The following is a 17,537-nucleotide window of genomic DNA, read 5'->3' on the forward strand; positions in this document are numbered from 1 at the left end:
CCTAGGTGGCAGAAAGAACCAACTGAGCGAGCCATGAGGAGCAAGCCAGTGAACATCATTCTTCCATGGTGTCCACTTGAGTTCCTGCTTTGGCTTCCCTCAGGGATGGACTGTGACCAGGACATGGAAGCCAAATAAACCCATTCTCCCCCAAGTTGCTTTTGGTCATGGTGATTACAGATACAAGCTACTGAGCCCAGCTTTTATCTAGGTGCTAGAGATCCCAACTCAGGTCATGAAGTGTGTGTGGCAAACACTTTACCCATTGAACAATCCCCACCCCCGTCCAAAACCTTGTGTTAAACTGAACTATTTCAGTTTTCAAATCTTGTTCCAAAAGACGGCTTTTAAATGTTTCATTTCCTTGAATTTTATTTATTTTGGGGCTAGGAGCCCCTGTGATAGAAGAAAAACATTCCAAAACTGCGATTTGAAATGAAGTACCCTGAAATCAAGTTCAGTGCTTGGGTCTTACCGCTCCGTTCCACTCCAAACTCTTTGCCACTGAGAATGTGATGCAGGAGGTTCTTCATGGCTGAAGGACTCAGATTCATCAGGCCCTCGGTGGCTTCTTCAGCTAATGAACAGAAAGGCAGGCAGAAGGGATTCTAGCTTGTCTACCATAGCCTCCTTATTTTCCATTTTCTCCTTGAAACAGGCTCTCATTGGGTAGCCTAGTCTGAAACTTACCATCCTCCTGCCTGAGTCTGTGAAGTGACAGAACTGCAGGCACATGTGACCACACTTGGTTTGCTTATTTGGATGTGCCCTCTCCTCTAAGCTGGGGATTAGACCCTCAATTTTCTCTCATAGGATTTTCAGTCACTTACTTTAGAAGATGTAGTTATAGAGAACATTTCTAACACCATACCATTGGTTAGTCAGACAGCACTAGATTTTTCATTATTTCAGAACTGACTCCCTACTTTGGAGATTAGCTAGCCCACTAGTTTCTTCTTCATCCTATTTCCACATTGCTGGGTAACGCCATCAGTCTTTGTTTGAAGGTGAGAAGAATGAAGAAGTGGAAGACATTCAGAGAACAGCAATGAATGTACATGCGCATGCAGTTCAACACAGAAGTTCTCAACGTGTATGGTTACAAGAGAACGGAGGAGAGTGCGAATTTACTAAGAATACCGAGGGTAACTCGAACGTGTTCATCAACATTAGTCACTTACTCAGAGTACTCCATAGGAGTCACCATTTTAAGCAATGTAAGTACAAGCAGGTCTGACACATAGTGCCTGACTTTGAGAGGTTGACCATTAATTTTGGAGGGATAGAACAACATGTAAACAAGAGAAACAACATAAAACATAACAAAATATTGTAGACAACACAGCTTAACTGAGCAATATAACCAGTGATTGTTTGGAAATCAGAGGATACATCAATCTCCAAGAATAGAAACTGGTAACACATTTGGTAGGAAGCACTAACAGCTATAGGCTAGACCCAGGAATCTTGGCTTTCATCCTATAAAATGGAGCACCATGATTTTGATGGCACCAACAGGAAGACTCCATTGCAGACAAGGAACAGTAAAGAATGATTGAGAGTTTTATCACGACTGAGGTTTATTACCGAGGAACCATACTGTGTTGTTCTTTTCTGTCAACTTGACATGAACTAGAGTCACCTGGGAAAAGGGACCCTCACTTGAGTGAATGGCTCTATTAGATTACCTCTGGCAAGTGTGTGCGGTATGTCTTTATTAATGACTGATATGGGGGACCTAGGTCACTGTGGGTGGTGCCACCCCTGGGCAGGTGGTCCTGGTTCTATAAGGAAGCAGGCTGAGTGAGCCATGGGGAGCAAGGCAGTGAGCAGCTCCCTCCCCTCCATGGCCTCTGCATCAGCTCCTGCCGTGACTCCACATGATGAACTTTAGGCTATAAGCTGAAGTAAACCTTTTTCTCCCCAGAAGCTGCTTTTGGTCATGATATTTATCATCACCATAGAGACCTAACTAGGACAGACACCCTCTGAAAAAACATCCCTTGATACCACAGTTGCAGAATCCTATACAATACTGGAAATCATTTGAAATCAGACTGACAGGGCTTCAAATTCTACTAAATACTAGCAATGTTGGGCAAGTTATTCAACATCTCTACCCTTCAGTTTCTTTTTGTTGGGGTTGGTGTGTGTGTGTGTGTGTGTGGTGGGGTGAGACAGGGTTTCTCTGTGTAGCCCTGGCTGTCCTAGAACTCACTCAGTAGACCAGGCTGGCCTTGAACTCAGAAATCTGCCTGCCTCTGCCTCCTGAGTGCTGGGATTAAAGCTGTGAGCCATCACCTCCTGCCTGATACTTTTTTTCTATCTTTATTGGCAGAAATAGAAAGATACTGTGTTCTCTTGTGGGTTGTTGAAAGGATTAAATAAGACAATATATAAACATATATATATTTATATTTATTAATTTATATAAATATAAAACCAAATAATATAGTATCTTGTAAATAACAGGCATAAAATAATGGTTGGTTCTCTTCTTGAAGGATATATATATTTTTGTGCACCAGTCATGGTGACACCTGCCTATAATCTAAGTACTCTGGAGGTGAAGACAGGAAGATCACAAATTACAGGCACACCTGAGCTACATAAGGAACATCTCAAATTTAAAAAAACACTGACCATATTTATCTATTTCATGAGTACGGGTATTTTCCCTGCATATGTATATCTATGTATCACATGTATGTAGTATTCATGGAAGCCAGAAGAGGGCAGTAAATTCCTGGGACTGGAATTCAGATGGCTGTTCATCACCATGTGGGTGATAGGATTCAAACTTAGATTCTCTGAAATAGGAACCCGTGCTCTTAATTGCTGAGACATCTCTCCAGCCCCTCAGAAAAAAACCATGTGGGGAAGTGGAGAGATGGCTTAGTGGTTATAGCGCATACTGCTCTTGCAGAGGACCTGAGTTCAGTTCCCAACATCCATGTCAGGTGGCTCACAACCATCTGTAACTCCAGCTCCATGGGATCTGATATCTCCTGAACTACACAGGAACCTATACTCACATATGTACACATAGACATGCAAATATACACATTATTAAATATAAATATTTTTAAAAGCTGCTGTGGGGAATTTAAACGAAACAGGTCTTAGTTTGAGTTTTGCAGCTGTGATTGATTTTCCATGCCCTCTCTAGCTCTTCTATTTTGTCATTCTTGTTGAAACTTTTTTTAAAATGGAAAAGAAGAGTTATGCTGTGGGAGTCTGCCTCACACCCCAATCCTCTTATACTTTAGGAATTTTGTTTGTTTGTGTAGTCCTGGCTGTCCTGGAACTCACTCTGTAGACCAGGCTGGCCTCGAACTCAGAGATCTGCCCTCCTCTGCCTCCCAAGTGCTGGGATTAAAGGTGTGCACCACCACCGCCCAACCTACTTTAGACATGTTTAACTCACAGCCTGTAGAACACATGTAGTCAAGTATAGTTATAAATGTGTCCTAATACAAAATTGTAAACCTATTTTAAAAAATCTGACCTGTTTTTGGAGACACAATCTCAGCATATAGCACTATGTAAGCCAGGCTAGCCTCAAACTCACAAAGAGTACTGTAATTAAAGGCATGAAAGTTATGGGTTGTTTTTTGTTTTGTTTTGTTTTGGAGACAGGGTTTCCCTGTGTAGCCCTAGCTGTTCTGGAACTCACTCTAATGTAAAATGTAAAACTGAGGCTGACCTCAAACTCAGAGATCTGCCTGCCTCTGCCTCCCAAGTGCTGGAATTAAAGGCACAGGCCACCCCCACCCAGCCTTCCTCCATTTCTTTACTTTCTTTCTTTTTTATTGTTTTTTGTTTGTTTGTTTGTTTGTTTTGAGACAGGCTTTTTCTGTGTAACAGCTCTGGCTGTCCTGGAACTAGCTCTGTAGATCAGGCTGGCCTTGAACTCACTGAGATCCACCTGCCTCTGCCTCCCAAGTGCTGGGATTAAAGGCATGCGCCACCACTGCCTGGCTTTTGAAAAACTCAATTACACGGTTCTCAAAGATTGTGTAGCACTGTCAAGGTTGGATACACCTGTGTGACAACTCTACTGTATAGCTTCCTCTGGCCCCAATTACTTTCCTAACTGAAACTGTTATCTTGGCAAACCTATAAATAATTTCAAGTCTTGTTTGTTGTGGAATATTTGCATTGTGAAGATGTGTCCTTGCCGAGGTGCCTTCTGATTGGTTTAATAAAGATCTGAATGGCCAATAGCCAGGCAGGAAGAAGTTAGGCAGGACTTCCAGGGACAGAGAGGACTCTGGGAAGAAGAAATGCAGAACTGCCAGTCAGATGTGGAGGAAGCAGGATGGACAGTATGGAGATGAGGTAACAAGCCTTGTGGAAGGACATAGATTAAAAAATATGGGTTAATTTAAGTTATAAGAACTAGTTAGGAAGAAGCCTAAGCTAAGGCTGAACTTTCATAATCAATAATAAGTCTCTGGGTCATTATTTATGGGCTGGTGGTCCTGATGAGAAAGTACTACTACACTTGTTAGATGAGTGTTAATAAAATACTTCCTTGTTCGATCTTCATACTGACAGACCATTGACACTGTGATGCACTAATTAGCGACTCACACTTGATGTCCAGAAGCTTCCTTCTTTCCATCAGCCCAACACAGTATGCCAAACTCTAAAGCCCTTGAGGTATCAAGAAGAATGTGGAATGCAGAGTCCCCAGGAGGTGACACTTGGAAGTTATTGAACCAGTATACAAATGTGTCATCTTTTTGCTCCTTTAGTTACTGACTGACAAACACAGCTTCTGAGCTATGGATAAATAAACTGTACCTTCCTTTCCTTCCTGATTCCAAACTCCAGGGATCTGCACTAGAAGTGAGTTCCACCTAAAGTTAGTTAGCGAATGAAATAAATACCTGAGCATCGAAGAGACTGGGCCAGTTCTGTTGCCATAACTTGTATGATCAGCCCAATTCGAAGTCGGAACATCTCAGCAAAGAGGCCAGGCTGAGTTCTCATGTACATAGCAAGATACACCATTATTTCCTGTGTGCAGAATGGATAGAAACAAGAGTTACAGCAAGGGTGTCACAATGTCTACTTCGTTGTCTTTGTAAATGGTGAGGTCAATTAAAAACAAATACTGAAATATCAATTGCCAGGTTAGGCTTTTCAATGCTGCCCACCTGTGTAAGGATTGAAATGCTCATGTCTCCTTCACTGGCTTCATCTATCAGCTTAGTGAGTGCCTCATATGGTAGAGGTCTAAGGAAGAAAACAGTGAATAAAGACCAAAGTCTACAATAACTTAACCTAAATACATTTTAAAAGTTAAAAACTCAATGCCAGTCCAAACCACTGCCACAACCCTTCATCACTTCTAGTTCTTTCAGAGCAAAAAGCTCATTCACTGCCTCTGAGGCCCACTCTGGCCATATTCACATCATTTTCATTTAAAACTCACCCCTTGATGTCTTTCCAGACACTGACAAGTAAGTATAATGGCTACAAAGAAATAAGCTATTTTTTTTCCTTTTTGGTTTTTCGAGACAGGGTTTCTCTGTGTAGCTTTGCGCCTCTCCTGGGACTCACTTGGTAGCCCAGGCTGGCCTCGAACTCACGGAGATCCGCCTGACTCTGCCTCCCGAGTGCTGGGATTAAAGGCGTGCGCCACCACCGCCCGGCCGAAATAAGCTATTTTTAAGCTGTGTCCTTTGGAAACCATTTTATTACTTTATAGTCACACCTTATGCTGATCGTTCAAAAAGTTTCACTGGTTTAGCTACAGTTGCAAACACACATGCACACAGATATATATACACTCATATTTGTTACTTTCAAACTTTTCTGTGAGTGGTCTTCTTGTTGTGTATTTTGGGGGGGTTGTTTGCTTGTTTTACATAGGATCTTGCTATGTAGCCCAGACTGGCATTCAATTTTTGATTCTCCTGCCTCAGGTCTCTGAGTGGTTTTAGTTTTAATTGTATCTATGTGTGTGTGTGTGGGAGGGTAGCACGTGCCGAGTGCAGGTGCTCTCGGAGTTCAGAGGTGTCACAGCACTCCCCACCCCTGGAAGCTGAAGTTGAAGGGGTTATGAGCTCCTCATCCAACGTGGAAGCTAGGAAACAAGCTTAGGTCCTGCAAGAGCAGTATGGCATCCTCTGCTGAGCCATCTCTCTAGTCTTGACATGGCATAGTTTGCAAGAACGTGCCAAGGCATTCTTCTTTTGGAATGCCTATATGGACCCAAAACTGATCTTATTCGTGATACAAGGTTCTGTTTATTAAAAACAAGGCATTACAGGTTAAACTGCGTCTTTCAACATAAATTTCAACATACGTTGAAATTCAAACTTTTAGTACCTCAAAGTGTGATTTTAATGGAAAATATGATATTTGGAAGTGATTAAAATGAAGTTATTAAGATGGTTCCTGATCTAATGTGACTGGTGTCCTTATTAAAAGGGTAAACTTGGACACAAAGACATGGATAGGATGGAAAAATATAAAGAAACATAGAGGAAAACAACCAGGTACAAGCCAAGAAGCCTAGTACAAGGTCCTTGACAGCCTTCAGAAGGAACCAACCCCTCTGACACTGGGAACCTGTCAGAGAGTCCATTTCTGTTGTTTGAACCACCCAGTCTGTGATATTTTGTTATTATGGCAGTCCAAGCAAGTTAGCCAAACTATTTTCCCAAAGTATAACTAAGACTTTATCTATAGAACCTGTGACACATGTCCTAGGACATGTCTAAGTCTCCATCCAGAACTCTGAACTGGACCTCAGAGGCAGTTGAAATCATATATATGAACTGGGAATGAGGTGGTCTGCAGAAATCACCAAGGTATCCCTGCTAACTTCTCTCTCATTTATTCCTTGTAAAGTTCTGTATCTAGAGCTCTGTTTACAAAATAAACTCATTAGCCTATGTGCCCACCTATAATCCTAATACTTAGGAGATCAAGATGTGAGAAGACTGCAAGTTCGGGACAAGTCTGGGGCTTACAGTGAGACCGTTTAAAAAAATTAATCAATTAAAAACAACCCTTTTCACTACACTGGTTATTGAAGTAGATCTGGCAGGCAGGGGTTCTTAGATCATTCTTTCATAGGAAAGCAGATTGATTTCTCATCACTTATGAAGTTAGAATCCCTCTAAGAATATTTCTTACAAATACAATCTGCTTGTAGATTTAAATATTGGCACTAGCATAACTTGAAATTAAATAGACTTCATGCCGGTGAGCTTTATTGGAATGGCTAGTGGTAATGGCTACTCACATGTAGGAATTAAACTTCCAGTGTACGTGCTCCATCCCCCACTCTAGCCCCAGCCTATCCTAGGGGACTACTGCTAATCAGAAGCTGCAGCAAACCGGGCCAGTGGCAATCTGATGGCAGTGTTTGTGCAGACATGCTAACTCAGGAGGCTCTGTAAGGGCCCATTGCCCCTTTCAACTTTGACCTTCACACCTTTGAGTCCTTCCTCAGCAGCATGGAGTTGCATCAGTAACAACCCAATGCTCTAGCCATATACTTTCTTCTATTTCTTTTCAGACTATAGTTGACTTGTATGTTGTTAATTCCTGATGTCCTGCGTTTTTATGTGTTTTTAGAATGAGTAGAATTAAGGGATTTAGGAAAAGCCAATAAGAAAAAGAATTAAGTATTACTTCCTATAAGCTTTCTCTTTCATTTACTTCTGCCCCGTCAGTCTCCTGCAGCTCTGTATATAAGATGTTATACAAATTAGGGCAAGAGAACTGTGGTAAGTCACACAATTTCTTAAAGGTGCAGAGAAACCTTATCAAAACCCAACCACAGGCCTCACTCACGCAGAGATGGTCTTCTCTCGAGGTTCTGGAGGAAGTCCTACTGTGAGGTGTTTCTGGTAGGAGAGAAGGTCTGTGCAGGCCTAGAAACAGGTAGCATAGCTTACCCTTTCCAAAATTCTCAGATTTCCAAACATTTTTATCCTCAGCCCACAAAACTTTACTCCCTCTTAACTTACACCAAGCTCTCCTTCTTACGAAATATGATCAGAAGACAGACTTCCAGGAAGAAACCATGAGGCACTTTCGCTTTCTAGAAGGCAGGGACTTTCAGCCTAGCGTAAATTCACTAAGATCTCAAAGTCTTATGGTTTATTACACCTCAAAATCTGTAGTTCTTATGGTTCAGTAACATATACTTGCCATTCACAAATAAAAAGCTAACTGAGTATCAGAAACTTTATGTGTGATTGAAAACAATTAGAAGTTTGGTTGCTTGAAAAACAATTAGGAAAATCAAGGTTTTCCCCATGGCTGTGCCAAGGCTTGAACCGAGGCTCCCAGGAACACTAGGCAAGCGCCCTATCTTTGTGCTATCCCCCCAGCCCCGAGGTAACTTCCCAAGTGTCCCCATGTAGATCTTCTTTGTACCTCATCAAGTGCTTCCACCTTCTTCCGTAAGATCCCAGAGATGGATCGGATCAGACCCCAGTGCCGAAGTTCACCGGCTTTGCCGTAGAGTTCACTAAGAAGTTCCCTGACAGTAGCACCCCCGTCTGCATACAATTCAGTGTCCCAGTCAGGTCCTCTGGAATTGGAAAGACGGACGTACATTAAATATGAGAAAATTACTTCCTTTTAGTGTTATAATGGATAGGCCTGTTTTGGCCTCCTTTAATAGAAAACTATATACTAAAAACTCTTATCAAACTGTAATTAAGAGTCAATCTTGAAATTCAAATGTCTTAGACACAAATTTTATAAGTTAGCTCTGCTTTGACACTACATTCTTTTACCCACATCTCAAGCTTCAACACAGCTGAAATTACTAAAGATTTAACTATTCCAAGTTCTGAAACCATACTGTATTTTAAGAACCAATGACATTAGAATTTGTTTGTGTTGAAAGAAGATAGCTACATGATTGTTATACAATTACTGTTATACAAATCAACTTAGAGATACAGAAACTTTACCTGGAATTGGGAATTCACTATATGATGAATGTAGATTAGTTATTAAATGATGTTAAAAGTATCAAGTAGCTATCTGGAAAAAGTTGGACCAGTGCCTGAAAGTCTGTATCTTACAATTCTGAATGTGTGAAGACACAAATATTAAAGTGCTAAAATACATGTGGGAAATTAGCTCATACTGTCAGACAGAAGAAGATTGCCTAACTACGCAACATCACCTGAAGCCACGAAAGTGGAGTTCAGTCGGTTCACACATATCAAAATCAAGAGTTCTTACTGAAAAGACACTATGCAAAGTATAGGACAAATTACAAAGTAGGGAAAATATTTGTAATTCATAGGCCAATTCTGATAAAGAAATAAAGAACTCCAAATGGATAAAGTAAAAACAACAACAGAAAATTGGGCAAAATAAACATTGGTACCCCATAAATATAGAAGGCAGTCAACTTCACATGTAACAAGAAAAAATAAAATAAACATTATATCAAGTTAACATTTTATTATATCAAGCTGTGAAAGGCCCCCAAATTAATGTGACTTATCATTTAAACAGTCCCTTGTGGGAGTAAAAACTGGAACAATGCCTCTGGAGAGCTATTTGCAAATATTGGAAAGAGCCTGGCAGTTCTGACAATGGGTAAAAACAGAGTCACCATGCGGCTTAGCATTTCCTCTCTTGGTTATACATCCAAGAGAAATGAAAACATGTCTGCATTAACCTATATACAGATATTTACACTAGCATTATTCACAAAACTTGAAAAGTAAAAATGACCCAAGTGCCCACCAAGTGATGAATAAATAAAATGTACTCTAGCCATACAGGCAGTATTTGGCAGTAATGAAATGATGTACTGATATATGCTACAACATGGAAGACAAACTTTGAAAATATTACACTAAATGAGAGATGCTTGTCACATAGGATCACTAAGTGTATGATTCAATTTATAGGAAATGTCTCAAACACCAGAAAGTGGACTCATAGCTGACTAGGGCTGGGTAGATACAGGGATTGGAAGTTGATGGATAGTATAGTTTCTTTTGGAGTTAATAAAAATGTAATGTGCTGGGCAGGGTGGTGGTGGTGGTGGTGGTGGCGGTGGCGGTGGCGGTGGTGGCACACGCCTTTAATTCCAGCTCTCCAGAGGCAGAGGCAGGCAGATCTCTGTGAGTTCAAGGCCAGCCTGGTCTACAGAGTGAGTTCCAGGAAAGCTACACAGAGAAACCCTGTCTTGAAAAACAAAAACAAAACAACAACAACAACAACAAAAAGATGCACAATACTTTTGAGAAAACAAAAAGCTACTGAATTGCACAATTGAACACTTAAATACGTGTGTGTGTGTGTGTGTGTGTGTGTGTGTGTGTGTGTGTGTGTGTATGCATGTACATGTGTATCTACATGTATTGGGCAGAGGACAAAATAAGAGTTTCAAGTAGCCCAGACAAGCGTCATAGCCAAGGATGACTTTGAACTCCTGATTCTCCTGCCTCCACCTCCCAAGTGCCAGTTTTATAGACATGCACCACTAAATCTAGCTTAAAATGCCTACATATTTTGGTCAGTTAAGCTTGTGATCTAACTATAGAATAAATTCTTTCCATATATATGAAGCAATTTCAGTTAAGAAATTTACTACAAGCACTGCTTGTTATAGTGAGTGACTAGAAAATACCCAAGAGGCTGGAGAGATGGCTCAGCGGTTAAGAGCACTGGCTGCTCTTCCTGAGGTCCTGAGTTCAATTCCCAGCAACCACACACAACCATCTATAATGAGATCTGGTGCCCTCTTCTGGCCTGAAGACAGAACACTGTATACATAATAAATAAATCTAAAAAAAAAGTATAAAAAAAGAAAATACCCAAAAGTCCATCATTAGGAAAGTGATCAAATAGATTATAATATATTTAAACAATACAATTTACACATCTATTAAGAAAATAAAAGGTAGGTACCAATGCTCCTGCAAACAACCCTAATGTAATTTATTGAGTCATCAACAAAAAGACATGGAAAATTTGGGTGTAGTACACACACCTTTAATCCCAGCATTTGGGAAGCAGAGATAGGGAGATCGCTGTAAGTTCAAGACCAGTCTTGTCTACACAGAAAGTTCCAGACCAGCCAGGACTGGATAGTGAGACCCTGTCTCAAAATAAAAAGACATGGAAGAATAAGGGGGACTAGCTGGGAAAAGGAATGGGATTAGCAGGAGTGGGAAAAGGGAAGGTAACAGGCATTGGGTTGCATGTAATTGAAATACATTATATACATGTATGAAGACATCAAATGAAATCTGCTGTGTATAATAACTAATGTATACTAATAAAAAGTAAAGACCAAAAGGGAAATGTAAGGTAGATTTATGTAGTATCAGACTGTATTTTCCAGAATGGCTGTAACAACTTTCCATTCACTATGCTCTTCTTACAATGTAATTCTTACACTTCTCTCCTCTCTCCCTTTACATCCAGCTGTCCAAGGCTTCTGTTGCTGTGATAAAGACCATGACCAAAAGCAGCTTGGGAGGAAAGGCTTTATTTCATTTTAGGTTTTCAGGTAATAATTCATCATTGAGGGAAATCAAGACAGGAACCCGAGACCATGGAGGCATGTCATTTACTGGCCTGCTCTCCATGGCTTGCTCAGCTACTTTCTTAAATAACCGAGGACTACCCAGAGGTGACACTGTCCACAGTGAGCTGGTCCCTTCCACATAAATCATCAATCAATAAAATGCCCTACAGACTTGCCTAAAGGCAATCTGATGGAGGCATTTTCTCAACTGAGGTTCCTCTTCCCAGTAACTCTAGCCTGGGTCAGGTTCACACAAAAACCAAACCAAACAAAAGCAACAGGATACCAGGTATGCTTGTGACTAAGGTAAAAGAGGGACTGAATAATTTCGGAGGCTGGGTCATAAAAGAAAATACAGTTTCCACCCTGTCTTCTCTTGTGACACATCATGCTGTGAGGAAAGGACACACGGGGGCATCATTTGAAGGTATTAGAGCTGTAGGTAAGGAGGTTGAATTGGTTGCCAACAGCCAGTACTCCTGAGTATATAAGTGAGCAAACCTTGGCTGACTTCATCCATGGGTCGATGTCTGACAAAAACTGAATGACAGACCTTGAGCAAGAACTGCCTAGTCAAGACCAGGCGATCCAAGAACTATTAAAGATACTTTAAAGTTCCACATTTTTGTTATGTTATGCTCCTGCTCAAGCCACTGGGTATTGAGGTCTTTTTTTTATGAAGCAGTAGGTACTTGGAATATATATGTAGTGATCTTTAAGACATACAGTATTGATGGAAAAAAGTGTGTAGAACAATGTATCTACTATGCTAACACTGGGTACACAGGGCTATAAATATCCACATATATGTCTATATTTACATCTATATGAATAGAATGTACCTAGGAGAATGCACAGACAACATTGCCCATGTAAAAAGCTGGATATTTAGAAATGGGGAAAATATTTGACCCTTTCTCTCTATATAGATCTGGGCAGTGACCAGTGTTAGCTCCTAAAATCATTAGAAGAAAAGCTAGCATAGTTGTTGCTGTATGCTGGTGATAGAAACCAGGGGTTTTTGCACCTTATATAAGTGCTTTACCACTGAGCAACATCTCTAGCCATTATTTTTCTGAAATGGTGTATGTAGCTCAGGCTGGCTTTGAACTCACTATGTAGCCAAGATCAGATTTAAGTCCATGATTGTCCTAGTTCCATCTCCCAATGCTGAGATTACAGGTACACACTACCAAGCCCAGATAGGATTAACCTTAATATGACAAAAAGAGCAACAGTCATGGGCTGGATATGTAGCTCAGAGGTATAGCACTTGCCCAGTATGTACAAAGCTTGGGGGTTTGACTCTCCACATAAGAGAAAAGGTTAACAGCCACACATTACATGCTTTCTGGTATGATATAACCACCTCTGAACCTGCTTTAAAAAGTGAATGCAGATCTACCAAATCTGTGGTGATAACTACCAATTTATAGGCAATACAGAGGAAAGTAGAACAAGTTTAAATAACATCATGAGGGTGCACTCAGCAAAATGAAGACTGTGAACTCTACAGGACAAACCAGTATTGGGAAGAGACAGTACAGACATTTAAAAAGCACTTAGAGAAATAGAGCGTCTCAGTACAATATGTGGACTTGAATTATGTCTGGAATTCAACAAATCAACTGCAACAAAACATTACTGGATAATCAGAGATGGTTTTGAACACTGACAGTATTAAAATATAATATTTAATATTCTAAATAATAAAAGCATTGTGGCCATGTTTATAGCCCTACATGCCCTTGAGGCCCTATTTACTTTTGTGGTCTAAGTCTCTGTTGTTTAGGTGTGGTAATTTCTGGAGTTCACTGTTCAAGTTCAATGCTTCTAACCTCTGTGCTTTACATCCCACTGCTTCATTCTGATTACTGTGGGGAGCCAGGCAGCCGAGACTCGGATCAGCATATGACTGCCTGTCCAATGAGTTTCCCATGGGGCAAGACACCTGTGGAAACAGACTCTCACTTGGCAAGGACCAGTAGATCCATACTGGTGGTTCTTTGGGCGGTTTTTAGCTTTGTTAGTCACACATGAAACAGCTCTAATTTTCCCTGGAAATTCTGTTTCTTTTCAAATATTTTCCCCTACAATTCAGCAGGGGGTTAATGCTTCTTAAATATCTTATCTGGAATTACTAACTACAAATCCTAATCCTAGGAGCTTTTCTGACTCAATAGAGTCAGTTAGGTACATATGAAAAAACAACACTTGGAACATCAACCATGTCCCATAGTTCTGGAGAGGAGAGTAAGGCATGAATATACAGAATAGGGAAAAAACCCTTAGGATTACACATAGTGCCAACTGTTGAGAGTAAGTTCCCTGGGCACCAATCATATAGAATCAATGATAAGACCTAGTATATTCTGATGGGAATAATGCAATGTAAAATATGGGATGGATAGATCCACCTTCACCATACACAGGAGCTTATATTGGTGGAAGAAGTATGGTATAGTGAGATGGGAAAAGAGTACCTTATCCAAGTCTGCCTTTTACAGAGAGATTGAGACATGGACCCTCTTGTAGAAAAAGGAACCGTATAAAAACATATCTTGCAGAGATGAAAGAATTGCCTGGGTTTGAATACTGTTGTCCTTAAAGCATTGTGCCCATGTCATTACTTTGGAACTTTGTAACCGCAGGTAGCTGCCAGCTGATATAAGTGCTGCGAGAGCAGGTTGTGTCTGTCTCGATACTTAGTGAAGCTGCAAAAATGCTGAACTCTGCGTCTAGAATAAGGTCATGAGGGGGTGGGAAGGTGTATTGGGGGAAGCATAAAGGGGAACAATGGGGGCTTTCAAAATGACCATGATGTATTCCTTAAATTCCTTAAATGACCATGATGTATTTCTTAAAGTCAAAATTAGAAGCCAATAATAAGGCTGTTTATGTAATCCTGGTAAGAAAAACTCTGTTTAAGTTTAAATAAAGATGGCCTGAGCTGTTCGAGGCCATCTTGAGTCCAATCCACTTGGTGGTCAGAATTTTTCCTTGTGCTGACGGCCCTTCCCTGTCTTAGGACCTGAACCCGAGTCGAGGCTGGACCCTGACAGGTTTTTATTTAAATATTTTTTAAATATTTTTTATTTCTAAAATTTCCATTTAGCTTTCCTTTATGCTTTCCATTTCTTTGCTCAGGTATTTTATTTTTTCATTTGTTTCTGGGGTATTCATAATTACTTGAAGCATTTTGATAGTTTCTCTACAAGATTTTTTATTTAATACCAGCATATGCCTTATCTCTGCTGACTCTATCAATTACTTTTGCCCATTCAAGTTGAGCACTTCCTGGTTCTTGGTCTAACAATTGATTTTCCCTGGTATCCTAGACATGGGGCAATATGTCGCAATAACGTGGAACTTATTAAATCCATCCCGGCAGGCCTTTTCTGATAATATACCACTAGGGGAAGGAGATGTTGCCTTACTGCTTTCTGGGGATGAACTATAGCTTCCCCATTCAGCCTTCCTTGATACATAGCAGGAGTGTCCCATTTCTGCTGAACGAGGGTGAAGCTCCCCACCAGGCTTTCCACCCCTAGAATGGGAAAGGGTCACTTTGTTACCATTCCTGATGTGGACTCTGCTGACCTCGGATTGGCACTCAGTGATCAAACTCTTGACTAGGCTGCTTCTGACAGCATTGACTGAAGAAGAGGGGTGCCCCATCATCAGGTGGGGATGGAAGTTCATGCTTTCCATATGTCCCCCATTATAAGAGGGCTCAATTCCACTGAGAGGAAAGTCCCAGATCCCTCCTTGTCCTTCACTAACAGGCTGCCAGTGGAAAGGTGAAATAGTACCTGTTAGTTTAAGCTGGACAAGAATCCTGTCTGGGCTTCTTACTCAAGTCCTTGGTGACAGGGGTAGGGGCCCTCAATTTTTTTCGTATGGTATGTGGCAGGAACAGTGTGACTGTTATCTTTAAAAGTTGTCCGTCTTGTTTAGCTGCCCATTTCCTAAGTCTTTTGTTGAAAACAACCTTTTTTCCTATCTTGGGGTTTGATATCCGTGTCCACAGATGTTTTCATATTGCTGGATTCTCCAAGAACCCAGGCTGAATATCAGTGGAAAGATGTTTTACAAATCATGTACTAAACTTAGCAGGAAAATAAGGGAAATGCATCCACTTCTCCTAATAGAGAAATCCCAAGGGCTCCTTCCTTTGGTGCTAGTGAGAATGTAACCCCAGCCTCACCCCCAATCATACATATCAAAACCTCAGGTCTACTCTCCTTACCCTGTTCTCTCAAGCTTTTCAGAAGAAATTTAGGGACCTTGTTTGCTCTCCCAGAAAGTCCCATTATTCCATACTCTCTTTGTATATGTGCATGGCATCAGCAACCTTGGTACTGAAAACATGTTTAGGAGAGAGGGTCCATCCCAACTCTTCATTGTCACCACAACATAAAAAGAACTGCTTATTTTGTGTAGGTTGGATGGGCAGGAAATCATGTAAGTTCATTCTGACTTGCTGAATTGAAGTCAGCAAATACCCACCAGGGTGACTGACACAAAAGCAAACACTCAAAAATAGTGTTTCTTCTTCTGATAAGCCTCTATGATCTTTTTATTGTGGGGGGGTAGTTCAGGCAGGGTCTCACTCTGGAGCCCAGGATAGATGTTTTAAGCAGTTTCCTCCCAGATTGAAATATTCCAACTGAAAGGAAGCACCTTAAGCTACAAGGTAAACAATTCTAACTAGCTTCAGGAAGTCCCTGAAACTGACCAGATTCATTAGGCCCCTCACTCCCAGAGTAAGCAATAAATACTGACAGTTACTCTCAGACAAACTGCCAAAAGGAATCTCAGACAAACCAAACGACAAAGAAGATTCTGAGACCCATCAACTGTCTAGAAGAAGCAGAAACCAGCACAGCTGATTCAACTGGAGGGGAGACTCTTCAAGCTGCTGAGCTGCCTGCAGAGTTCACAGTGTGTTCTAGGTTCGCAGCTTTTGTCATTCAAGCTGGGATGGGCTTTGGTGATGCAGCTGTCTTTGAGTTATTTCTGCTCCTGTAAGTGACCCCTCACCCACACTTCTGTAAGTAATTCCAATAAAACTCATTGGTTCACCAAGTTAGACTTTGGTGGCATCAGAACTCACTATGAAACTCCAGTTGGCTTTGAATACATGAGTGCTGGATTTACAAACATGAGTTACTATGCCTACTTTCTTTTAAGAGTTAGGAATATAGGGCTGGGGAGACAGCACAGTTGGTAAAATGCCTGCCATGCCAGCATGAGACCCTGAGTTTGATTCTCAGAACCAATGTAAAAAAGCCAGCTGTAGTGGCACACTCTTGTAATCCCAGTGCTTGGGAAGTAGAGGTAGCCAGCCTAGGCTAACTGAGACCCTATCTCGAAAAACAAGATGCCTCTGAGTGGTTATTCAGGAACTGGTAGGCAGGACAGACCTGCCCATTTACACATGCATGTATGCATGTATATGTACACACAAAATACACACACACACACACACACACACACACACACACACACACACACAATATACCAGTAGGCCTCCCTAATTAATGGAGGTTAAATAAGAACCATAATACTGATAATATTTATCTGTTATTGATTACCTACTGTGATCTGGCATTGCATTATGGATTTTATACACACATACACACACAATTTTATTCATTTATTTTTATTTTATGTGTATGGATGTTTTGCCTGCATATATGTGTAGCATAGGTGTGACTGACGCCCACAGAGACTAGAAGAGGCTGTTAGAGCCCCTGGGAATATGGCTACAGATGGTTGTGAGCCATTATGTGTGTGCTGAGAATCAAACCTAGGTCTTCTGGGAGAGGAGCTAGTCCTCTTAATCACTGAACCATCTCTTCAGCCCTGACTTTACAGATATTTATAATAATTTATATGAGGTAGGAATAATACTAACTTTTTGAATGTAGACAATGTAGGTTTTGAAGTTATACCATGAGTATATTGCTAAACTGTAGTGAACAGGGACATGAAGGTC

The 17,537-nt window shown here is 40.9% G+C and overlaps 1 protein-coding gene across 4 annotated transcripts in view; it reads right to left on the reverse strand.

Moving 5' to 3' along the window:
- Positions 1–17,537, reverse strand: part of Phka1 (phosphorylase kinase regulatory subunit alpha 1) — a 124,757-nt gene that overhangs the window by 22,869 nt on the left and 84,351 nt on the right. For all 4 annotated transcript variants that reach the window (XM_052734218.1, XM_052734212.1, XM_052734215.1 and 1 more), the window contains exons 22-26: positions 8,407–8,563; positions 7,819–7,898; positions 5,166–5,244; positions 4,896–5,025; positions 476–577 (exon numbers count right to left, since the gene is read on the reverse strand). In XM_052734218.1, the coding sequence (XP_052590178.1) occupies positions 476–577; positions 4,896–5,025; positions 5,166–5,244; positions 7,819–7,898; positions 8,407–8,563 (548 nt within the window). The remainder of the gene's footprint in view (positions 1–475; positions 578–4,895; positions 5,026–5,165; positions 5,245–7,818; positions 7,899–8,406; positions 8,564–17,537) is intronic.

This window comes from Peromyscus californicus, unplaced genomic scaffold (assembly GCF_007827085.1).
Source record: "Peromyscus californicus insignis strain IS unplaced genomic scaffold, ASM782708v3 Scaffold_10__1_contigs__length_136768540, whole genome shotgun sequence".
NCBI classification, from domain to species: Eukaryota; Metazoa; Chordata; class Mammalia; order Rodentia; family Cricetidae; genus Peromyscus; species Peromyscus californicus.